The 27,177-nt window shown below is 38.3% G+C and overlaps 1 protein-coding gene across 1 annotated transcript in view; it reads right to left on the bottom strand.

Moving 5' to 3' along the window:
* Positions 1–27,177, bottom strand: part of SPAG6 (sperm associated antigen 6) — a 58,497-nt gene that overhangs the window by 19,708 nt on the left and 11,612 nt on the right. Inside the window, exons 3-6 of the mRNA XM_052651185.1 lie at positions 25,700–25,866; positions 22,278–22,461; positions 3,181–3,386; positions 2,132–2,305 (exon numbers count right to left, since the gene is read on the bottom strand). Of these exons, the coding sequence (XP_052507145.1) occupies positions 2,132–2,305; positions 3,181–3,386; positions 22,278–22,461; positions 25,700–25,866 (731 nt within the window). The remainder of the gene's footprint in view (positions 1–2,131; positions 2,306–3,180; positions 3,387–22,277; positions 22,462–25,699; positions 25,867–27,177) is intronic.

Raw genomic sequence — 27,177 nt, 5'->3', positions numbered from 1 at the left:
CTCCTCTTTCACTTTCATCAAGAGGCTTTTTAGTTCCTCTTCACTTTCTGCTGTTAGGGTGGTGTCATCTGCATATTTGAGGTTATTGATATTTCTCCCGGCAATCTTGATTCCAGCTTGTGCTTCTCCCAGACCAGCATTTCTCATGATGTACTCTGCATATAAGTTAAACAACCGGGGTGACAATATACAGCCTTGATGTACTCATTTTCCTATTTGGAGCCAGTCTGTTGTTCCATGTCCAGTTCCAACTGTGGCTTCCTGACCTGCATACAGATTTCTCAAGGGGCAGGTCAGGTGGTTTGGTATTCCCATCTCTTTCAGAATTTTCCACAGTTTATTGTGATCCACACAGTCAAAGGCTTTGGCATAGTCAATAAAGCAGAAGTAGATGCTTTTTCTGGAACTCTCTTGCTTTTTCGATGATCCAGCAGATGTTGGCAATTTGATCTCTGGTTCCTCTGCCTTTTCTAAAACCAGCGTGAATATCTGGAAGCTCACAGTTCACATATTGCTGAAGCCTGGCTTGGAGAATTTTAAGCATTACTTTACTAGCGTGTGAGATGAGTGCAATTGTGCGGTAGTTTGAGCATTCTTTGGCATTGCCTTTCTTTGGGATTGGAATGAAAACTGACCTTTTCCAGTTCTGTGGCCACTGCTGAGTTTTCCAAACTTGCTGGCATATTGAGTGCAGCACTTTCACAGCATCATCTTTCAGGATTTGAAATAGCTCAACTGGAATTCCATCACTTCCACTAGCTTTGTTCATAGTGATGCTTTCTAAGGCCCACTTGACTTCACATTCCAGGATGTCTGATACTATTAAGTTAGCATTGCCAAATTTTAAAATTTCAGACCTCAACAATGGTGGTTCAGTGGTAAAGAATGCACCTGCCAAGGCAGGGGACTCAGGTTCAATCCTTGGGTCAGCAAAATCCCCTGGAAAAGGAAATGGCAACCCACTCCAGTATTTTTGCCTGGGAAATCCCATGGACAGAGGATCCTGGCAGGTTACAGTCCATGGGGTCGCAAAGAGTCGGACACAACTTAAGGACTAAACAACACAATCTGAAATATCATTCCAAAGTATTATATTTATCAAAGAAATATACAAGGATAACAATCCTGCTATTTCTAATTACAGAATATGCTCACTGTGAGCCTCTCTGCTGTTCAATTTTTCTTACATGATTTTTATCCTTATCGTAATAGATGTCAAAGTTCCTCACATAAACACTAAACCTAGGGCTAGTTCATAACTCGCTAACTGCTGAAACCGTTCCCCACCCCCTCCACACAATGCTTGAGTATGAAGCAGATTAATCACTCAATACTGAAAGATGAGGTCAAACTTGAAATATTCTAGCCTCATTATCTGTCCTTTGCTAGCAATGATCACTAGCTGTTGGCACTCCAATCTTGAAAAATCTCAAGCAGATAAAGATGTTGGGTGAAATAAAGAATAAATACTGAAGAGTTTGGTGAAATGAAATTGATTCATGAAAATATGCACAGAAAAAGACCAACTTCAGAATCTACCCACGTTTGCTTCATCTCTATTTTTTTCCCATCTAAGACCCCAGAGCAGGAACCACTGTGTATGAGCAGCTGAGCAGGGAGTTGGTGATCTCTCCCAACCTGGAGGGGCACTATCTCTCACTACACCCAGATGACCTAGAGTGACAGGACAACAAAGGTCCACGGTCCCTACAACTTAGAAATGGAAAGCAGACAATGATTAATGATTAAAACTTGAGATTTCAGACTCAAACTCCATTGCTACAACCCAGTGGTTCTCAAGTGGGGGCACTTTTGTCCCCTTGGAGATAGTTGGTTATACATGGGGACATTTTTGATTGTTACAACTTAGAGGAGGGGTGCTACTAGCATCTAGTGGGCAGAGGCCAGAGATGCTGCTGAACATTCACCCTACAGTATACAGACAGCGCCCCCCCCACCCCCCACAACAAGGATTGTCTCATCCAAAACGTCCACTGTGCTAAGAGTGAGAAACCCTGACAACACGTGACACCACCCGGGGCCCTGTCAACAAATTGATGTTCTGCTTAATAACTAAAACTAACAGCATGTGGTTATATTTTGAAGCTGATTTCTTTTCCCCTTGTTTTACCTCGGGTGTATGTTTTGCAATCTCTCTAATTAAAGTAGAAGCGTTTTTCTTCACGTATTCATCTTTGTCCTTCAGACAGGTAAGTACCACTGGAAAAATCTCTGCTTCGACCACCATTTCTGCCAGATCCACAGAATGTTTCGCAATCTGACTGAGAGCTGAAAGGACCTGACGCTGTTCAACAAAAACCAAACCCAAACGTTATACAGGGTCCACTGTGTAGTTCAGACATAATTTAAACAGCTTTGTACACATTCAAATGCCTTTATAAAGAGGAAGAAATAATCAAAAATCCAACATAAGCTAAGAGTCTTGAAGTATTCACCTCCTACTCTTATACCTAAATACTCAATTTCTTAAATTTCCTAATTTCCAAGTTGAACATCTTAGTTCACACTATTGACTATTTAAATATTTACTTATTGAGGCTGGCCAAAGAATATGATCTTTGGGTGAATATTATTTCTTAATTATGCACTACTTAAATCATTAGTTTATGATAAGTACAGTAATGTAATACAAACATGATCAAGCAGAACTTTGGGCATGTGGCTGTTATCATTTTAAAGAATTTTACATTGTCTAATTAACATTGACAATCTTAAAATCTTATAGAACATAACTATTATAATATGAAAGTATAATTGGTGACTATTAACTGAAAATTATATTTTAGAAAGCTCGAAAGACTAATATGGCCATTTTCATAGGAAACGTAAATATAATAGTGGGCTAGAAAACCTTTAGGTCCCTTCTAACCCTGAGGTTTAATCGTGACATGATTCCTTACTTTAATTATTAATTCTGATGTTACTTCTAGTTTTCAACATTGCATGTACTTTTCCCCAGTCACATCTTGATTGTCCAGTCCTTACAGCATAGTTTCCACATACGAAAGGACCCAAGTACGTAATATACCCAGACCTGTTTTGCATGATAATTTACTAATATCTAAAAATGCATACTATCCATCTGCACACATATCGTTTCCATTTTCTTAGATTATTGGAATCCTGGTTTGTTTGTTTCTCAACTTTATTTTTAAATACCTTCAGCTTAGCGTCAGGGTTCAGGATCATCTGGGCTAAGTGAGCAATCACTCCTGCGTCCACCACTGTCTGTGCTAACTCTGGAGAATGCTTCGCGATATCACTGAGGGCTGAAACAGCAATCCTTTTCAAAGCAATTTCTGGCTCCTGGATACAGAGCACTAAAAGAGGAACAGCTCCCGCATCCACCACAGCTTGTGACAGCTCTGTGGGTCCAAGAAAAGTAATTAAGTGAGTATGGGTGACTGACCCTTGTACAAGCCACTTTTCACCCTTGACAGATACAGCAAAGCAAAAAGGGGAGGGTGTACTGCACTGTCTCGACATCTGCATTTCAAATCAGCCTTCCTGGTTTCATGAACCATGTGGGCCAATCGCAAGCTGAAAAGAATACAGGTCAATAGATGGACCTCCATTTACATGAACACATTTGAGGTAGATTAGGCTGAAATGGCTTGTTATTCTTTTTTTTTTTTTTTAAGAGAGTAAGCAGATGTCAGCTGTTTAAGCTCTGACAATTCTGCACTTCTCAATAGGCAAGCATTTTATGCATGGTTTACAATAACAGAGAAAATTAAAGTACCAAAAATTTACCAACCACACTAATTAGGCAGTATTTTGTACTGTTTACATGAGTAAACATTAACATGAATCTCGTGCCAGTAATGTCGATTTTTTAATTCCTTTCATCTTATTGTACTTTTAAAAGATTTTTTAAAACTTTGTACACAAAAGGTGCATTTTTGCTGTACATACAAAAACATTTTAAAAAATGAGAACTATAACCAAACAACAGGATTTAATATATATAAATTTTAACATCAAAGAAACTAATCATAAGCATTTGATATGTCAGAAATAATATCTTTTGAATATACATGTTGATTTACTTGGGTGTCCAAGAATAACAGCTATAAAAAAAAACACAGTTTTTAAATTACAGAGAATGTGAGGCAAACAGGCAGACCCATATATGTGTAAAAAATGTCTTTTCAGAACCATAAAATACACTACCTAGTTACAGATCCTACTCTCGTGTTCATGGACTCTCTTACTGAATCACATACACCCATTTCTACAACCTCTTCCTTTCAAATTATGTTCTCATTTTCTCAGATGTGTAGCAGCTTGACAATTTATATCTTTTTTGTTATTTTAAAAAAAATTTTATTGGAGTATAGTTGCTTTACAATGCTGCATTAGTTTCTGCTGTACAGCAAAGTGAATCAGTTATACATATACATCCCCTCTTTTTTAGATTTCTTTCCCATTTAGGTCATCACACAGCAGAATGTAAATCGGTACAGCCACTATTGAGAACAGTATGGACAGGGCTCAAAAAACTAAAAACAGAATTATCATATGACCCAGCAATTCCACTCCTGGACAATTTATGTCAATAGCCAAATTATCAATTCAGCATATCACTTAGTCTTTAAAGAAGAGTCTTTAATTTTTCAAACAACTGGTAATATCACATTTTCTAAAAGGAAATAATGTTAGAAAATGAAGGTTAGTGTCCAACACTTGTTTTCCTTCAATTATTATAATTATCTGAGAAGTCCCATATTGTATAAACGATTCATTCATTCTTTCATTAAACAAGTATTAATGGAAGGTTATTATGTGCCAGAATCACTCAACGCTGGTGCAAATGATACACTTCTACAAATTAACACTACACTGATTAGCAAATATGTTTCAATTTAAACATCCAGTGTGGAATATGAAATACAATGGGAAGTTAAAATGTAATCTCAAGAACCAGAGGCAGATAAGAGGAATATGTTTTTTAAAAAAAAGGTAGGGAGGGGACTCTCTTGGTGGTCCAGTGGTTAAGACTCTGCTTTTACTACAGGGAGCATGAGTTCAATCCCTGCTCAGGGAAATAAGATTTCACATACTGCACAGTATGCCCAAAAAGTAAAAATAAAAAATAATTTTTTAATTAAAAAAAAAAAAAGACAACAGCAGCAACTGACTGGAATATCCACCTCAAATCAATAGAAGACATTCCTCGGAAACCTCTTTGAGATTCTACTGCCATTCCCTGAAGACCAACAATAAAGCAGGTAAAGCAGGTGATCACTCTTTCTTCCCAAGGGAAAAGGGAAGAAAACATAAGGGTGTGATATCATGCAATTTCCATTATACAGGTGTGGTATGGTTGTTGCTGTTGTTCAGTCGCCCCATTGTGTCTGACTCTATGTGACCCCATGGACTGCAGCATGCCAGACCTCCCTGTTGTATGGTAACATCAACTTTATATAGTCATATACAAGGGTGCCTGGAATCTATATATCCAGGTGACCCTTGAACAACACTGGATTTGATCCAGGTGGGTACACTTGTAGGCGGGCTTTTTCAATGATAAACTCTGCGGTACTGCACCATCAGTGGTTGATTGGATTCAGAATCTCAGACATGCAGGAAGTGATAATATGAAGGCTGACTATAAATTATACTCAGATTTTCCACTCCAGGGAGGGTCAGCACCTCTCACTCCCACATCGTTCAAGGTCAACTCTACTGCGCTACATATTTTGAGAAAGCATAAGGATTACTTTATCTATGTATGTATTTTCATTTTTACACACTGTTTCTAAGAGTAAAGAATATACAGTGAACAATTAAAAGTACTATTAATGAAAACAAAGTTCTTTAAAACAAATATTATCATTGTAACTCCCATACATTTTATTCTTTCCTTGAATAATTGAGTACCATTATCCTCCTTTCCCTGAACTCCCCAGTTTTTCTAGCTTGTTACCCATTCCCATCTAAAGCTGTTTTCCATTCTTTCTGAAATAGTGATGCTAAATAATGGGAAGGATGAGGAGGGAACCAAAGAAAGGCTTGCCTGAAGGGAATGAAGCTTCTGGGGACCTGGATGGGGCCTAGCAATCAATGCTGTACTTGAGTTTCATATACTTTACTTCTCCAGTTTACATGGTCCTTCAAAACCTGGCTCTACTCTTAGATGGCACACATTGTTATTAATAAACAATACTGTTCAACCACTTTCATACATATACTGGGTACAAGACATATATACAGGTAAGAGTACATATACACATTACATTAGAATAATGCAAGCCATACTACTGGGTTGGCCAAAAGGTTCATTCGAGTTTTTCCATAAGATATTATGGATGTTATGGAAAAACCCGAATGAACTTTTTGGCCAATCCAATATATTACACAAACCACAGGCTAACTATTTCATCCTGCCTCTACTGCTCTTTTTTCCCGTGGTGTACCTTTCTTCTCTTCCATACCATTGCTTCCTCTGGTATTTCTGTACCAGTCGCAGTTGGCTTCTTGTCAGTCAGGGCATGGGCTTGTGAACCAATCCTGGCAAATGGGACCTGGGTAGAAGTCAGCTGGAAGCATCTGTGACAGATTTTCCTCTGTAATAAACAGAGATACACAGGAGGAAACACCACCTCATCTGTGCTGGACATGGGTACATCTGCCTGCAAATGACATCTGGGGACTCCTACATCCATCTTGCAACTGTAATAGGAGAAATCACCAATATGCTGAGGATGGCTGAGTACAAAAATAAGAAACATCTGGGTCCCCCGTGACACTGTTCAGCTGCATAACCAACCTTGGAATGGCCCTGACTCTGAATTTTGTGTCATGTGAAATGAAAAACATCCTCAGGCTTAAGCCATGTGTGGTTGATAGTCTGACTTACAGCCCCAGCCATACTGATATGATTCTGTCCTCTCTCAGGCTTGGTGTATGCACATATTTTGCTCTTTTTTCTGGTCATTTAGTGCTCATGACATGCTTACTGTGTGCCAGAAACTTGGTTAGTTAGATCTTGCAGAAGCCAAATACAGTAAAACATTGTTCTGTCCTGGTGGACTTTGCTAAAGGTGAATGTGTGAACAGACCGCAGTGCAGAGTGGGGCTGGGAGTCAAGGACGTGGAGTGTTTGGGGAAATATACACAGGGTGCAATTTCAGGCAGAGCTTCCCATTTTCCTTCCATCTCCCCTTTTCTTCTTCCCTATACTTTTCTATTCTTAAAAAAAAAAAAAAAAGCAGGAATAACTGAAACCCTTACAAAAATCTGGTATACTTAAAAGTTAATACCCAGAGAGGACTTCCCTGGTGGTCCAGTGGCTAAGACTCTGTGCTCCCAACCCAGGGGACTGGGTGCAGTCCCTGGTCAGGGAACTCAATCCCACAAGCTGCAACTAAAAGATCCTGCTTGAGGCAACTAAGACTCAACACAACCAAATAAATAAATACATTTTTTAAAGTTACTCCCCATAGGAGAAATCTCACAGAATTCATTTTAACTCTAATATGGAAATGAGTTTGGGTTGTTTAATTAATTATTACACTTTGGAAATCAAAGACTGATATGTACAGATGTTCATAAAAGTTTTGACCAGGGGAAAAAACAAGCCAAGAAATTTATCTTCAGTGTGGGAAAATATCTTAACCTCCTTGTAAATTTTAAATGAATCTTCAAAAAGTGAATTTTTAACAACTATATCTTCTTTTATGCAAGAACATGTGACATAATCATATACTGTTAGGTAACCAGCAGGATTAGAAGTAGTTATGTCAAAAAAAAAAAAAACAACAACAACAGAGAAAAAAGGTTTCCTGTTATACCAACACATTAACAGGATTTCAGTGGGGTTTATGGCACTATTGGTGATATATTTTCTTCTCTATTTGCCAAATTTTCTTCAATGTAATTATTTTTAAAAAATAAAAGAAATATGAACATGTCTTTGACTATACACATAGCTACTGCTAGGGCTAACTATACTAACATTATTATTATAAAGGAAAAAGAAATATAAATACTTCAGCTTACTTCTCAATATGGAAAAAAATTTCTTATTTTTAAAAATGGTGGGAATGTATATCTCCTTTAAACAAATTAGGAAAGAATGCATAATTATTCTTTGAAAAATTACAAATATATTCTAGAAATACTATTCACTTTTTCACACTTTCCTTCTTGTCTTATTCATGCCTTTGTTACAGTTAAAATATTACATTTTTTAAATGCTAATTGTTATTCAATTTAAACAATTTTTTAGGCTTCAAATTGTCAGTGGAAATAAAGCTATCCAATAGCACCTTTCTTATTCATAAATAATAATTAAAGCCATTGATTGCATGCATGTAGACAACTGATATATAGTCCTCAAATCTGACGGTCAGCTATTTTCAGCCAAGGAATAATTAGTTCTCTTCGGCCTCCTCAATACCTCATTGCTGAGTGAAGGAAATGAGGCAGCCATCTCTATGGAACTGTGACAAGCTCAGTATGACTTTATATTTAATTTTTTGAACAAAAAGAGACACAGATAAAAGGGGGGACATTTGAGATCAACAACATTCATAAGATTACTAGTATCTAAAGCTGGATGAATCAAATATTATAAATGACTTTATGCTAACTAGACAGGAACAACACAGACAGGAAAGTCCATCAGTGTATAATAGGTACAGGTAAAACCAGGTGCATCAGGCAAAAGTGATTTTGCTTTATCAGTGCTCATCATGGCCTTAGGGCTTCTCTGGCGGCTCAGTGGTAAAGAATTCGCCTGCCAAGGCAGGAGCTGTAGGTTCAATCCCTGGGTTGGGAAGATCCCCTGGAGAAGGAAACAGCAACCCACTCCAGTATTCTTGCCTGGGAAAACCCATGGACAGAGGAGTCTGGTAGGCTACAGTCCACGGGGTCACAAAAGAGTTGGACATGACTAAACAACCACCATGGCCTTCACCCCTCTTAACTGTTACAGAACTTGGTTTGGTTAGATCAGCAGTGGTCAAGACGGGGCCCAGGCAAGTAATTAAATTAAGTGAAGCCAGAGGAACAATAACCGAGTGGCGAGCATAGTAAACCGGAAAAACACATACACCAGATACAAGGAGTACCAACTACTCGGCTTCTTCAGCCCAGCACTGCCGCGTGGGAATGCAGACCTAACCACGGTCAGATCCTTGGATTTTTCCAGAGAAGCCAGACATATGATTGCCTTGTTTTTAAGTTTTGGAAACTTTAAAAAACAAAACAAAAAAACCACTGTGTAAGACAACATGCATGCGTGCGTGCTAAATCACTTCAGTCGTGTCTGACTCTTTTGCGACCTCCATGGACTGTAGCCCGCCAGGCTCCTCTATCCATGGGATTCTCCAGGCAAGAATACTGGAGTGGATTGTCATGCCCCGCCCCAGGAGATCTTCCCAACACAGGGATCGAATCCACTTCTCTTATGTCTCCTGCATTGGCAGATGGGTTCTTTCCCACTAGTGCCACCTGGGAAGCCCCTTAAAACAACACAGAGCGGGCCAAATAAAGTATGTTCATCATTTTACAATCTTAGGCTTAAAACCTTCTGAAATGAGCTGTGGGGACTTTCTGGATGTGAAAAAGGTGTAGTTCTCTCTACTTTTGATTCTTGAAGACATGTTGTGGAGTCATAAAGGAAGAACCATTATTGTGGTTATATAAGAAAATTCAGAGGTGAATTCCAAGAAACTGACAAAAACCTAAAAACTGGCTTATAAAAAAAGGGTTAATCTAAACATATATTATGATACTCAGCTAATTTTCCTGCTCACAATGGCAATGTAGGCGGGAAGAATTTGAGCAAAATTAAGTGATCTATTATGAGAACTCACAAAAAGGACTCAAAATGAAGAGGTTCTCCAAAAAGAAAAAAGAAAGGAAAAAATATGTATATACATTTAGCACACTAATTCAAAAGTAATTAGGCAACTCATACACCTCAGGGACTCTAATTTCTTTTAACTTTATTGCTATATATTTTTCCAAACACTGCTTGTAACTCACTGTTTTTAAACCCAACAAAAAGTTTTGTTTTACAGTATTTGCTTCATTAAAAATAAAATTATGAATCATTATTTCTTTGCATTTAGTTTGCCCTATTTATCGGTTTAAAAGATAGGCTGGTTTTGCATCTGGCTGTAAAACACATAACTGTATTACTTCAAAACCTTTTTGAAATAAAGCAGGTTAAAAAAAGATTTAAGATTTGGCTACAACTTATGATGTTAATCTTACATTATCAAGCCATTCAACCAAGTTTTTCATGATTTGGTGAAATCACAGTCAAAACAAATACAAGTTGCAATCACCAAAGCTGGTTATATGCTGACCATTGGTGGCTCAGACTGTAAAGAATGACTGCAGTGCAGGAGCCCTGGGTTCAATCCCTGGGTTGGGAAGATCCACTGGAGGAGGGCATAGCAACCCACTCCAGTAGAGGAACCTGATGGGCTACAATCCGTGGCGTTGCAAAGAGTCAGACGTGACTGAGCAACTAAGCACAGCACAGCATACTCCAGTTTGACTTTAGAAATGTCAAATCCAAAGTAGAAGAATTTGTCTAGTTTTTGGTCTAACCCATTGTTTACAATGGGTTGTTACCTACTGCTATGTAACATCACACCAAACTCAGCTGCTTAAAACAGGAAGCATGTATAGTCTTATTGTTTCTATAGGTCAGGAATCTGGGAGCAGCTCAGCTGGAGGTTCCGGCGGTGACCTCTCACGAGGTTGCAATCAAGCCATTAGCTAGGGCTGCAGGTATCGCAGGCTTGACTGGGTCTACAGCATCTTTTCCCAGCACAGCAATGGGAATGTTGGAAGAAGGCATCAGTTCCTCGCTGTTTCTGGGTCTTTCCATAGGCTGCTCCCAATGAGGCTTCCCCAAGAGTGAGAGATCCAAAGGAGAGAACCCAAGACAAAAGCTGTAGTCTTTCATAATCTAAGCTCAGAAGGCACATACCATCACTTCTGCTATATATCTTTGGTGCAACGTGGAAGCAGATTACACAGGGATGTGAAGAGGAGGAGGCAGACATGGAAGCCAGCTAGCAAGAAACCTTTATCTACACCAATACATCTGAGAGAGGCAACATTCTCCTGTAGTTTACAGTTAACTAGAGCTATAATTCTGAGCTGAGAAGTCGACATCTCCAATTGCATGTGGGAGTGTGAAAAAGTAGAAGGAATTTGCACACTATTATGAAAAAAATTGAATCTATGATTTTTATTTATCCCCCACCCTCACAAATGCCATTTTTCCTGCTCATCATTTCCATACCATTTCTCTCCACCCAATCTTCAGAACCATCCATCTAACCCTTACACATGGGTTGAGTGTTTGAGAGATTAAAGGTTAATGTACATCCATCCATACATAAATACATACATATGCTTTGAAGGTTAAATAATTCTAGCTCCTTTAAAAAGTCAAGTGAGTCAAATAAGCCATTGATCTGGAGTTAATGGGGCCTTAGTAAAAAATTACAATCAGCTGGAAAGATGGCCCACTTACACAAGGCTCAAGCATTAAAAAAAAATGCTTCAAAATACAGAAAGGAAAAGTCAAGAAGTGGAGATGAGAGAAAAGAGAAGGTGGGAAAAAACAGACTTTGGTATGGCCTTGGAAGATAATAAGTAGCATAAGATATAAAGCAATTTTTAAAACCCCGATTTTAGTGACTTTCAGTTTCATACTTATAACTACTCAACAGCTGAGACTAGGCTGAATGAAAGAAGGCAGACCTACAGAGAGGGTCTGGAGGGCTCTTGGGATGAAACAATAAATTACTTAGAATCAGCTTTTTATAAAATATGCTTTTTGTATCTAGAAATGTTTCCATTCATTTCCACTTGCTTTAGGGACATCCCTGGCAATCCAGGTTAAGTTTAAGACTCCGTGTTTCCAACACAGGGGATGTGGATTCAATCCCTGGTCAGGGAACTAAAATTCCACATGCCGTGTGGCACAGCACCCCCCACAAAGAAAAACACCCAAACAAAAAATACATTTCCACTTGCTTTATATAATATTGCAACCACAATTGTAGTTTCACTCTACCTACAATCTGCAAAAACAAAACAAAACAATCTTAAGTGGATTTTAAGATGTTTAAAAAGATTTTATTAAACTTTGAACCTTCAAACTTCACTGGCATTTGTTATTTGCTTCAGGCCCCTAGGAGCTCAGGCTAACAGAGGAGGCTAAACAGTAAAGGGTCAGCTGTGCCCTAGCGGAATTCTCTATGAGAACACACAAAGGAGAGAGGAAACAGAAACAAAATACTGGATGGTTAGAAAGTGTACAGGACGTTTTCATACAAAGGCTCCCTGGCCAGTAGTTCTTGGTATGACTCCTTCTGAGTGGTTCCTTGAAGTTACCCTTGGGCCTCCACTGTCCACTTTTATTCCTGAGGATGAGCTGCCCCAACAGTGTTAATAATTGCATAATATCCCACTGAGCAAACATGCTATAGTTTACTTAACCATCCCCCCAACTCAGGACACTTAATTGTTTTGTGGGTTTGGGGTTTTGCATTATTAAGTACAGTGCTTTAAGATTATGTAGCCGGCCAGGCTCCTCTGTCCATGGGATTCTCCAGGCAAGAATACTGGAGTGGGTTACCATTTCCTTCTCCAGGGGATCTTCCCGACCCAGAGATCAAATCTGGGTCTCAAGCATTGGAGGCAGACGCTCTAACCTCTGAGCCACCAGGGAAGCCCATTTAAGCACTGCTACATACCAACTGATCCAAACTCAGCGACTTAAAGCATCATTTTCTCTCTCACACTTTCTGTGGGTCAGAAATCCATGAGCAGTCTAGCTGGGTGGTTCAGGCTTGGAATTTCTCGTGAAATTGCTACTACACTGTCTGTGGGGCCTGCAGTCATCTCTGAAGGCACAATTGGGGTAGTATGTGCTTCCAAGCTCACCCACATAGTTCTAGAAAGCTCCATTTCTTGCTGGCTGTCAAAGACCTTACAACACAGGCCTTTCCTTGGGTTACCTGAGGGTCCTCATGTCATAGCAGTGGCTTCCCTCCAGGCAAGTGATGAGAGACCCCCAAAACAAAATCATTGTAAAGGCTTGTAAAGCTGGTCACCCATGCTCAGAAGTGGCAGACCATTATTTCTGCTGCAGTCTAGTGGTAACACAGATCAATCCTGGTGTGGTATGGGAGGGACTGTACCAGGGTGAGAATGCCAGAATGTGGGATATTTGAGGGTATTCTTGGAGTCTAGCTACCATGGGTCCTATATTCATACATACATATTTCACACGTTAGACAAACATACACATTCGTATGTGTGTGCATGCATGTGTGTATTTACTTAAGACAGATGCTCTGAGGAGGTGGTCCTGAGAAGAATGGTGGCTTTTTAAAATTAATTATTTTAACTGGAGGATAATTATTATATAATATTGTGATGGTTTTTGCCATACATAACATGAACAGGCCATAGGTATACATGTGTCCCCCCAATCCTGAATGCCCCCTCCCACCTCCCTTCCCATCCTATCCCTCTAGGTTGTCCAGAGCACAGGCTTCAGCTGCCCTGCTTCAGAGGTTCTTGATATTTTTAGATTAAGCCACAGAAACTGCTGTTTTTGTTAAGTCAAGACCAATCAAATATAGGTAATCTCATATAGGTCAAGGTAATAAGCACTGCAATACTGTTTTCCAAAGGGGATTATCAATATGGGGCCCCACTGACAATGTGCAAGTCTGATAGTTTGGCCACTTATAAAGTATATTTCAGCCCTTATATTAGTAAGTGGTTGCTTGAAGTTGACTCATCATTTATTTCTCTCCAAATAGTATATTTAGTTCCATATTCCTTAACTTACTACATATCACCATTCAGCTATACTGATTAATTTCAGCATATTAAGTGACTTTTTGAGGCCACACCATCACCACTTCATTGCCTTTTAACGGAAAAACACATAGCACAGCACAGGAATTCTAAGTCAGTACTGTCAGATGGGAACATGAGCCACATATTTAAAATTTTCTAGTAGACACACTTAAAAAGTAAAAAGAAATAGTTGAGATTAATTTTAATCATGGGATAGAGACGGAGATGTAGAGAACAGATTTGTGGACATGGGCGGGGGTGGGGGGAAGGAGCGCGTGGGACTAATTGAGAGTGTAGCACTGACATATATACACTATCATGTGTGAAACAGATAGCTAGTGGGAAGCTGCTGTATAGAACAGGAAGCTCAGCTTGGTGTCTGTGATGACTTAGAGGGGTGGGATGGGGGGGTGATGGGAGGGAGACTCAAGAGGTAGGGGATATATGCATTGTTTTTGTTGTATACTTGCTAAGTCCTATTCAACTCTTTGCGATCCCATGGAGTATAGCCGACCAGGCTTCTCTGTCCATGGGATTTCCCAGGCAAGAATACTGCAGTGGGTTGCTATTTCCTTTTCCAGGGGATCTTCCTGACCCAGGGATCAAATCTGCATCTCCTGCATTGGCAGGAAGATTCTTTACCACCGAGACACCTGGGAAGCCTGCATATAAGTATACTTATAGCTGATTCACACTGTTGTACAGCAGAAACTAATAAAACATTGTAAAGCAGTTATCCTCTAATTTAAAAATAAATTTAAAATAAAAATTTTAAATAATCACATTGTTTAACACATATCCAAAATACTATAATTTCAACATGTAATCAATATTTAAAAGTTTTAATGAGATACTTTACACTTTTTTCTTCACATCAAGTCTTGGATATCCAGTGCATATTTTGCACTTACAGCCTGTCTCAATTTAGCTGCTAAATTTTTATTGGAAATGTTCGATCTACAGTATTTAGATTCCAAAAAGTTTACAGTTGAAAAAGTAGATTCACATATGAACGTTGTTCCAGTCATGCCTAAAATTTTCCTAATTACCAGGAACTTGTTGTTTATCCATTCCATATACATTAGCTTATATCTGCTAACCCCAAATTCCCACTCCATCCCTTTCCCAACCTTCTTCCTCTTAGCAACCATAAGTCTGTTCTCCTTGTCCCTGAATCTGTTTCTATTCCATAGATAGGTGAATTTATCTATTTCATAGACAGGTGTTTTGCCTACGATCTAAGAGTTTCATTTGTGTCATATTTTAGATTCCACATATAAGTGATATTCTATGGTAGTTGTCTTTCTTTTTCTAACTTACTTCACTTAATAATCTCTAGGTCCATCATGTTATTGGAAATGGCATTATTTCATTCATTTTTATGGCTGAGTAGTATTCCATTATATACATGTACTGCATCTTCTTTATCAATTCATCTGTCAATGGACATTTGTTTCCATGTCTTGGCTATTGTGAATAATGCTGCTGTGAATGGAGGGGTACATGTATCATTCTGAATTAGAGTTCTGTCGGGATATATGTCCAGGAAGGGAATTGCTGGATGAGTCAGCAACTCTATTTTTAGCTTTCTGAGGAACCTCCATACTGTTTCCCATAATGGCTGTACCAAATTACATTCATACCAGCAGTATAGGAGGGTTCCCTCTTCTCCATACCCTCTCAAGCATTTTGTTATTTGTGACTTTTTGATAATTGCCATTCTGACTGATGTGAGGTAGTACCTCATTGTCATTTTGACTTGCATTTCTCTAAAAATTAGTGATATTGAGCATCTTTTTTATGTGCCTACTAGACAGTTGTATTTCTTCTCTGCAGAAAGAAGACATTGAGGTCTTCTGCCCATGTTTTGATTGGTTGTTTCTGCTGTTGTTGAGTTATAGTTGTATGAGCTGTTTGTATGTTTTGGAAATTAAGCCCTTGTGAGTCACATTGTTTGCAAATATTTTCTTCCATTCTGTAAGTTGTCTTTTCATTTGGTCTGTGGTTTCCTTTGCTGTGCGAAAGCCTGTAAGTTTGATTAGGTCCCATTTGTTTGTTTTTGCTTTTATTTCTATTTGCCTTGGGAGACTGAGTGAAGAAAACATTGGTGCAAGTTCTATTAGAGCATGTTTGCCTATGATCTCTTCTAGGAGTTTCATGGTGTCATGTCTTAACATTTGTCTCTAAGCCATTTTGAGTTTATTTTTGTGTATGGTGAGAGGGTATATTCTAACTTCACTGATTTACATGTGGTTGTCCCAACTTTCCTAACACCATTTGCTGAAGAGACTTTTCTCATTGTATATCCTTGCCTCCTTTGTCAAAGATTAATTGATTGTAGTTGTGTGTGTTTATCATTATCAATGTCACTTTTTCCTTTTATATCTATGCCCAACAGAGTTCAGAAGTTATCTGGATATAACAAAATTTTTAAAAACAAAGTAAAGATTCCCCTTTCTAGCACAGTAAAAAACATAACTCACAATTTGTCTTTCACTTGAGCCAAAGTAAAATCACCCAATGTATTATTCATATTCTTAAGATAATATTGTACCTTTTTGTTCAATATTTGGTCAGCTCTCTGGATGACTTCTATGCTCACTGTTTCAATTCTTTCATCTTAGATTATAAAATCTTAGAGGTGAGATGTTAGCCAACTTATTTTACCTTGTACAGTAACAAAAGACATGGTAACATACACATAAATGCCTCAAATACTTTTTGATAATTACAATGATGATGATGATGGAGATAAAGAAATTACTTGCTAGCCTTTATATAAAGTTGTAGTTCTCAGTGACTTGGGGATCTGAGATTACAGAATTATATTTTATTGTTCCATATTCTGAATTCCAAAAAAATGCAAAGAAAGCTTAGAAGATTTTATTAATCAAAAGTCTGTACTTTAAAAATCACAAGAAATAAAAATACAGAAAAACTCACATATAATTTTTTACCAGCATACAAACTAACCCTAAAAGAGACTAACAAATTAGGTTACCACTGAGTAAAAGTTACAATTAAAAATGTTATTTTAGGGCTTCCCTGATGGCTCAATGGTGAAGAATCCACTTGCCAAAGCAGGAGACACGGGTTCAATCCCTGGTACAGGAAGATCCCACATGCTGCCAAGCAACTAAGCTTGTGCATCACAACTATTGAGCCTGTGCTCTGGAGTCTAGGAGCTGCAACTGCTGAAGCTTGTGCTCCACAACGAGAGAAACCACCACAATGAGACACCCACACACTGCAGCTGCTGCTGCTGCTAAGTTGCTTCAGTCGTGTCTGACTCTGTGCGACCCCAGAGACAGCAGCCCACCAGGCTCCCCCGTCCCTGGGATTCTCCAGGCAAGAACACTGGAGTGGGTTGCCATTTCCTTCTCCAATGCAGGAAAGGGAAAAGTCAAAGTGAAGTCGCTCAGTCATGTCTGACTCTTCACGACCCCATGGACTGCAGCCTACTAGGCTCCTCCCTCCATGGGATTTTCCAGGCAAGAGAACTGGAGTGGGGTGCCATTGCCTTCTCCACACACTGCAGCTAGAGAATAGCTTCTGCTCTCCACAACTAGGGAAAAGCCCGTGCTACAATAAAGATCCAGCATAGCCAAAAATAAAGTAAATAATAAATAAATAAATAAATTTATTTTTTTTAATGTTACTTTAACACATTTGGTGTCTATGCCCAAAGAACATAGAAGAGACATTTATTTTCACTTTCATCTTTTTTTACCAACACCTAAATAAGCAGAAAAGTATTGGTAGAAATAAATGTTAGTATCAAAACTGGTGTAATATATAATACATATAATCTCATATACATCATTTTCCTCTATGCTTATGTGTTCCTCAACCCTTCCAAGATAAAATAAGTTATAAAAGGATGGCACAGAAACCAACTTATTATCTACAGGTATCACTAAAGTCTTTAAGGCTTTTAACAGAGAATTGCCATCCTTTTGTCCCCTTCTTCCCCTCCTTCCTTACTCTAATACCTACAGTACAGAATTCCTAATTATCTCAGATATTTGTGACTAACATGTAGATTTAAAAAAAATTAATTACTGCAACCTAAGCCTGTTCCACACGATATAGACTACTGGTATTTATATATGGGTGGCATGAGTGGCACAAGAAGAATATATGTAAAAACTCTGATTTTTAAAATTATTTTTTCTTTTTATCATTTCATCATTCTAAATGACACAGAAAAGAATCAGGCCATCCAGCTCTGTCTGGATTCCTCCCTTACGTTACCTACTTGGTGAACAAGACACAGTCGACTCACTGTCTCTGTGGAATCCTAATCAGCTGAGCCCGCTAAGCACTGCTCATCTGGGGCTGCAGCCATCCCCTCTCCTGACCACTACCAAGCAGGGAGGGAAGTCTCTCTTTTGATTTAGGTCCTAAGGAGATAAATCAGGTCCCTGGGAGACAGCATAGTCACACATGTGGAACCAGTCATTGGGAATTAAGAACAGAAGTATCTGGCGAGACTTGCAGATACTGCAAGGAGCTTAAGAAGAAGAGTGATGAGCTTTCATACACTTGCCTTTCTCACATTATAAAAAGGAAGAATCTCTGAAGGCTTCTGAGTAATGGCCAAACAGCTCTGCCATAAACTGCCGTCTGACCAGAATAAATCCTTTAACCTCTCTATTGCAGTTTCCTCATCTGTAATAGGGTGATTGTGTTAATAATTAAAGTGTTTTAGGACACTTAATCCAACCTATTCCACTTTGCCAGGACTGAGAACTTGCCAAGGTTTACTCAGAGACAGCAAAGGTTTATAGGAAACAAAGTTTACAAGAGACAGTGTTTTTAGCTAAAGCTCCTAAACAAACACTTAAAACTTAATTCTTGTTAGCCGAAACATGGAAGAGCATTCCTCCGAAACACCTACACGGTTTTTTTTTTTTTCCCTCAGGCTGCCGCCAGGCCACTGCTCCCACCTCACTACCCTAGTGCTGTGACGGCTGCCACACACTCCACCGAGGTCACCGGCAGCACTTCTCCACGGAGCTTCTGTGTCACCCACTGGTGCAAGGCTAGAGCCAGGCCGCCAGGCAGAGTGGGGAGGAAGGAAGGCCTGGGCCCTCCCAGTGGGAGCACAAAGGCAGCAGAGCCCACCGTTCCTCTGGCCTCACCCCTTGTAGTTCCAAAAGCAAGACTAGTTCTTGAAAATAATGGGAGATTGGACACTAGTTAGGTAAATACGCAACCAGAATAATTCTGCTGAGGGGGAGACTGTAGCACGTTAGAGGAAGAGCGACAATCAGTCTGAGCCTTTCTTAAGGAACCCAAAACAGAAAGAGGTAGTTTATTTTTCTTCAAAGAGGTGTGTATTCAGTAACTGGTGACTCTATCATGGAAATTTAATGAGACGATTTGCTCAGAGTTACAAATCGTCTCATTAAATTTCCATGATAGAGTCTATGACCACCATTTCTGATGGTTAGCCTCCAGTTTCCTTGGGTTATCTGTACAATGCCTAAAAATCTATATGTACAAGTAGCTTTTAGAAATTGTATTTTTCAAATAAGGAAACATCAGATGATGACCACTGATTTCCTCTTCTAATAATTGTGTGTTTACTTTATTTTTGTTTCCTACACGCAAAACGTTTTCTTTCTATTGCCCTTAAAGGTCATTTCTTTTGTATCTCCTTTAAGGTTTATATTTCTTAAACTACCTAATCAAACAATTTACCACTAATTCCCAGAAGAAAACGCTGAATGAATCCCTTCCATCTCAATATATTCCATTTTTAGGAGATCATCAAGAAAGAAATCAGGTCATTTGAAGGTAAATCTTCTCTTTTCACTGATATTCAGGATGTGAATTATGACTTACTGCTTACTAGATAACAATTCCCTTTCCTTCTGAGAAATCTATTCAGTAATCCCTTCTGGGAGCTTCTGGGTCCCAAGCCCCTAATGACTGTGAAATATTGAAATTACCCTGGGAATTCCATGTGGGAGCCAGATTATAGCAAGAAATTGGAATGGAATCCCTTAGAAAGAGCCTATTTATAAACTATAATCATTTAGCCTCAGATTCAACAAAAGGGAGATATGGAAAGGTTATCTATGGGCACCCGCCTGACAGAGTATCTGCACAGTTGTCCTCAAAGTTCTTTTGCATCACCCTTTAAAATACTCATGTTACAATCTGTAAAGTCCTCTGACATTAAAAAAAAAAAAAGACTAAATATACTCATGTAGTTTCTCCATGATAACCAGCTTCTAATTTAAAACACTGCCTTAGTTTTCCTAATCAACATGTATTAAGCAATAGTCCTAAGGTGAACCTACTTGGAAAACCAAAATTCAGATATTAAGGAAACAATTTTATTGTACCAATTCTGAATCATTCTAAGCATGACAAATAGTTTCCTCTCTTGATTTATTTTTACATCATTTTATTGTCTCCAGCAGTGTCATCATTTAAAAACCAAATTAAACATAACTATGGGACAGCCACTTCCTGTTTCTGTTTTGAATTTCTTCTTCAGTACTCTTTCAAGAAGTACACAGTCAAACTGTATGGTACAGGGTTAACATATGGCTTTGGAGTCAGACAGATTTAGATTTCAATTTTGGCTCAACCATTAACGTAACTTCAGGCATCCTCTACATTCCACTCTCCTCCTCTGTTTAACAGGGAGAGTAATACCTGCCCTAAGTATATCTGCAGCCAAAATGAGATAATATCCTGATGCATACTGCACAGAGCCAGGCACATAGTAATTACTCAATAAACAGTAGTCATTATTTTATACATGCATGCACATTGAAAAATCTAGAAAATGAATTTAAAATATTCTTCATTCTATAACCCTAGTAACACAAACATGTACTCGCTTGTAATTTATATCCATATAAGATTTTGTTTTCTTTTTATATCATTATGGCTCAGCTGGTAAAGAATCTGTCTGCAAGACAGCAGACCTGGGTTCGATTCCTGGGGTGGTAAGATACCCTGGAGAAGGGAAAGGCTAGCCACTCCAGTATCCTGGCCTGGAGAATTCCATGGACTGTACAGTCCATGGGGTCACAAAGAGTGGGACATGACTGAGTGACTTTCACACATACACACAATTGTAATATATAATTTTCTAATTTTTCACATTATAATCACTTTTTCATGTTATCATGCAGGATTCATAACTGTTGAATGAGATTCCATTAAGTAAACTTCTATAATTTAACCCCTAAATTTCTACCAAATATTTGGGGGGCTTTGATGTTACAAATTTGCATAAATGCAGCTTCTTCATTCTGTGGGATTCTATCCTTAGGATGAATTCTCAAAGCAGGCTTTCTATAGCAACCATAAACTCTTTTATGGCTTAAATTTGCATGGCTTTCTACAAGTTCATACAATTTCTAGTGCCTTTGTCAATAGAAACATCATCATGCCCTCTTAAATCTTCAGTTTTAATAATATTAAATGTATTGAATATTTACCATGTCCTGGCCTATCTCATCAATCTCACAACAAATGTGGAAGTAGTACAACCTTTCTTACAGATGAGGAAGTTAAGTTGCAGACAGTTTAAAAGCCATGTCCAAGGTAACACAGCAACTAAAGACTGGAACTTGGACTCAAACTCAGATTCTAGCTAAGGCCACAGTGCTCTTAACCACTTGGGTTTTTTTCTGCTTTACTTTCACTGATGTTTTATTATGCAGTTCTTGGATTACTAGCAAAGTTTTCATTTTTACATGTTTAAAAAACTGTTATTCTCTTATTGTGTTATTTGCATATTATTTAGCAACTTCTGTAAAGTGGTGGGGGCAATTTTGTTCACTGTGTCCTTTTTACCAATCAAGTGTATCGGCACAACCTTCACACAAGAGGCCCAGGTCCCTTCTTGATGGCCTCACTGAGCTCAGTTTGTAAGAAAAGGCGCTCCTTCTCTTTCTCCGTCTTCCTGCCAATCTTGGGCTGAATACAAATATTTTCTAGAAAGCTACCATGCCCACATCTTTTCAACATTATTCACTCATACAACATGGCTCTTGGCTACCTTGGAACACCCTACCATAAGTGAGAGTGAAGACCCAATGTCCCCTGGAGAGTAACAAACTAATAATTTTGTAACAGAACCAATTTACCAAGGTCTTTAAATCAATCAATATCTCATTCTCCCCATGTTCCCCTGCTTCACACTCTGTCTTCAAATGTCTCTTTTGCTAACTAAGATAAAGACTGACATGTATAGGGTTTTGTTTTTTTTTTATGAATTTGTGATCCAAACAATTTGGCCTTCATTCAAAACTTATCTCCCATAATGTATAGACACATCATTAAGACCTCATATCTATGGTTTATTAGTAAGCAAAACCAGGTTTACCTCATTAATGTAAACTTTAATAATCCTATTTTATAATAAGGGTCATTACCTGCATTATGTCTTGCAATATAGCCAAGTGCCCAGGCTGCAGCCTCTTTGACTCCAGGGTCAAAATCTTCCAAGCAAATCACCAGTGTGTCCAGTGCTCCACAATCAACTATTGCCTGAGCTAGTTGGGGAGAATGTTTACCAACTGCTCGTAACACAAAGGCAGCTGCTTTCTTGTAAAAACGCTACAAGGGTAAATAGACAAAACTCAATGTGAATCAAGCTAAAAGTTAAAATAGACCACAACAAACATAAAAAAATGACACTGATATTTAAAATTAAAAAAAAAAAGCTCTGCAGTTTTTTAAATACAAAAGATGAAAAACATCCTGCAAAATCATTTTGATTTTTTGAGGCTTCCCCATTGCTTTTGTTCATTAACTGAACTGAAACGGTGTACATCTTTAATTTCATTTCAAATGTTTTACTCTGAAACATGCATTTGGAAACTGCATAAAATAAAATGTAAGCATTGTATTTCCTACAGATTCATAAAATAATGGGAGTTTATGTTTGTGCATTAAAGTGAAAGGTATTGTTTATCCTGTGGGAACTCCTAGATTGTTAGCACATGCAACTAAACTGTCACCTGACAAATTCATTTCCTTTACTTGCCCTCAGTCTCTAAGCATGACCTCAACTAACCTTTCTGGTGTCCCGTGTTATCCTGAAATAACAACTATGCTCTGAGGTGCACTTAGCAATCATCAGATAAAGTTTCTATTTCTTCACAGTGTATACAAAAAAAGCAACTAGGTGACTACAGCAACTGTTTTGAAAGCATTCTATTTACATAGGCTAAAATACTAAAAATCAATAAAAAATTATATGAGAGAGAAAATACAAAAGTTATATTTTAACAGATTATATCTTAAAATTAGGATATGTTGAAAAGACAAGGAATCTACTGTTAGCAACAATGTTTTGATTTGATATATTTCTTTAGTTTCTTAAATATCAACATATACAGACATTAAAATATCTGTTACAAAGTCTAATTTTACAAGTCCATAACCAAATATCTACTAAATCATTACAAAAATTAGAAGAGTTTTAAAGTAGCTTTCCATAGATTATTTTCTCATGATTGTGGAAAAATAATAGTGATACATTTCTTGTCATTACCATAAGCTGATTTGAGTGTTTATTGCAGAATTTTCAAATTCACACTTTACTGAGCACCAATAGTTAGCATTAACTACAGTGCCTAGAATTCATACTCTTCTATCTCACTCCCCCTTCCTCTTAACTTCTGCTTCTCCAAATCTGTAACTCTCTTCTCTCCTGGAATGCCTCACCAAAAGAACTGCCAGAAAAGAAGAGAAGAGAAAGAAGAAAGGATGGAAGGAAGGAAGGAAAGAAAACCTGGAGGGAAAAGGGAGGAAAAACCAAACCAGAGGACTTTGTACCCATAGAGAAGAGATTAAATCTCATGTGAGAAATGGGTTAAAGGCCTGGAAGGGGAAGGAGACAGAAGCCTGTGAAGATGCTTCCCATTCTCACTTTCTCCTCACATGTGCCCTGTTGCTTTAACTAATGGCCACTCATTCACACTTAGAAAACCTTAGAGAACCTTCTATGTGAGATATCAAACACAGACCTTGCCCTCAGAGGAGCTAAGAGTCCAAGCACTTGATGATAGAAAGAACGCCTACAAGAAAAATACAATTTCTTTAACTCCTCCTAGAGATAAAAGTCATTAGCAAATGACTCTCCAATCTTGAAACAAACAAAAAAAGGCACATTTTAAAGCAATTAGAATTTTATTTCATTTTGTAAAAAAAAAAAATTGGCCATTTTAAAGTGTACAATTCAGTGACATTTAGTGCATTCATAATGTTGTGCAACCATACCTATCCAGTTCCAGAATATTTTCATTCCTCCAACAAGAAATCCCCTACATTAAGTAGCCACTTCTCACTCTCCTCTTCCCCCAGCTCCTGGCAATCATTAATCTGTGTCCATCTCTATGGATTTGCATTTTCTGGATACTTCATATAAATGGAATCATACGATATGTAGCCTTGTCTGGTTTCTTCCTCTTAATATAAATTTTTCAAGGTTCATCCATGTTGTAGAATGTACCAGTACTTCACTCCTTTTTATAACTGATAATATTCCATTGTATGGATATATAACATTTACTTTATCTAGTCATTCTTTTGGCTATTGTAAATAATGCTGCTATGAACATTTGTGTTCAGGTTTTGCTTGAACACCTGTTTTCAATTCCTTTGGAAATACAACCAGGAGTAGAACTGCTGGGTCATATAGTAATTATGTTTATCTTACTGAGGAACTGCCAAATTGTTTTCCATAGCAGCTGTGCCACTGTACACAACTTCTCCACATCTTCAATAACACTTGCTATTTTCCTTTTTTTTTTCTTTCTTTTATTTGTTATGGCCATCCTGGTAGGTAGAATGCTGGCTCTTCACAGTTTTGATTTTCATCTCCTAATGACTAATGCCATTGAGTACTTTTTCATCTTGGCTCTTAGTACGTTTTCTTTGGATAAATGTCTGTGTGAGTCTTTTGTCCGTTTTTTGATTGAATTGTTTGTCCTCTGGTTACACATGTGTAAGAAAGATAATTTAATCTTAAAGACATGTCAAGAAAGATACATCCCTAGGTTATGATAAATCAGCAGGATGGAACAAATAGGCGAAGACCCTACCTAGAGGAAGATCCTTAACTATTATTAGGAACATAAAGGGAATCAGACAGGATGGGGAAAAAATGGAAGCACTCTTAGATGACCTTTAAAAGGCTTGACATGCTTGCATGCTTGGCAAAAAATGCTTTGTCAAACCTTCCCTTACATGCATTCTCCTTGCTTTCAAATGCTTCTCTTCCTCCTTGCTTCAAAGCTCTCTCTTCCATTGCCTATTAACTAGATTCAGACAGTAAAGAATCTGCCTTCAACCCAGGAGACCTGGTTTCGATCCCTGGGTTGGGAAGATCCCCTAGAGGAGGAAATGGCAACCCACTCCAGTATTCTTGCCTGGAGAATCCCATGGACAGAGAAGCCTGGCGGGCTACAGTCCATGAGGTCGCAAAGAGTAGGACTGAGCGAATAACACAACACTACTGTATGTAACTTATCTGCCCAGGGTGCCATACATCTTTCGAAGACTGATCCTATAACTTGAATAAGACCATATATAAAAGTACTGCTGTGTGTATAATTCCATTAAAAACTTTAATATGTTTTCTCCTATACTAACAGTAATGCAGAAAAGCTGTCTATTAGCCCCAAAGTAAAACACCCTAAAGGTATTATTGTGTGTAGTTCAAAGAATTGAAGGTTGTATTAATATCCTAATGATTCTATGCCTACACACTTGCAATTGTACCCAAACTATCAATTTTTTTAAAATCCAAAACAAAAATCATATAACTGTGGTTTTAAAAAATTCTTACATTCTGTTCTGCCAGTGAATAAACAAGCTGTGGAAGAATATCACCCTTCACGACTGCTTCTGCCAGGTCATCATTATAATTAGCCAGTCTCCCCAGAGCCAAAGCAGCAGTCTGTTGAATTGTTGGGACCACATCCAGAAGAAGAGGCCTCAGCAAAGCCATTACCCCTAAGTTACAAGAAATAAGAAATCAGCAAATTTTAAATTAAAAAGCAAACATACCATTCAGCATATATGCAGATAGGAAAATGCAAAAGGAAGTATCATTAAAAACAAGCAAACAAAAATCATCCACTAAAACCTAATAGGATATTAAGCAGCAGCCAACTGGACAAGGTATAGAATAATATAACCTGCAATTATCAAAGCAGCAGCCTAGCATGGAACTAAGAACGGCTTTGGAGAACCAGAGTTTAAATCCCTGATTTGGCAAACTCTAGCCGTGTGATGTCACGAGGAATGCAGAGAGAGGCTATAAAGCACACAGAGGCTAGACAGCCTTCCTAGCAGGGTTATGGGGGTTGGGGGGTGGAGGGGAAGGTATTGAGGAGCTGTGCTCCTCTGCCCTCAACCCCATGTGCCCCACCCCACCCCACCCCACCCCCGCCTCCCCACAACAGCCTTTGCAAACCCTATCTCTTTCAGGGCTCAGTTCAGTTCTTTCCTCTCAAGTCTTCTGGTATCTTTTTCTCTGATTCCAACCAACTTAGAGTCTATTACAGAAATTTTATGAGGATCTATTTCAGGGCCAGGTGAGTTAGAAGGGCCATTTGACTAGGGCTTCCCATTCATAAAGGCCTGTAAATTCAGATTTCTGACATTGTCTCTGAATAAATAAATTCTTTAAGATAAGGAAGTATGTCACATTACTAGCTCTCATTAATATTCATTCTAGGGTTGAATACATAGTAGAAATACCATCATCACAGCACAATAATAAAAGCAGCTTATATATTATTTTGTGTTAAGAACTTATTTTCTGTATCAATTCACTGAATTCTCATAACAAACGTATGAAGTAGGTCCTATTATCATGTCTGTTTTACAGATGTGGAAATGAAGGCTGAGAAAAATTAGGGAAATCACACAGCTAAAATGCAGGAGCAAGGTTACAAATTCAGACATTCTTTATTCATACTTACTAAAGAATACGTAAAACTGGATGGAAATAATATGGAAAATTGAGGAGGTGGGGTAAATTATTTCATTTGGATCATTTTATTCAATATTCCAACTCTACATTAACTCTGCTGTGCTGTGTGCTCAGTTGTGTCCAACGCTTTGTGACCCCATGGACTGTAGACCTCCAGGTCCATGGAATTTTCCAGGCAAGAATACCAGAGTGGGTTGCCATTTCCTACTCCAGGGGATTTTCTTTAGAATAGGCAGGCAAATTCTTTACCCCTGTGCCATCTTGGAAGCAACCCCTAAATTAAGGTGTTATAGTCTAATACTACAAAAAAAGGTGATGACGGAGTT

The sequence above is a fragment of the Budorcas taxicolor genome, chromosome 13 (assembly GCF_023091745.1).
Source record: "Budorcas taxicolor isolate Tak-1 chromosome 13, Takin1.1, whole genome shotgun sequence".
Taxonomy (NCBI): Eukaryota; Metazoa; Chordata; class Mammalia; order Artiodactyla; family Bovidae; genus Budorcas; species Budorcas taxicolor.
This window is presented reverse-complemented; position numbering and strand designations above follow the sequence as displayed.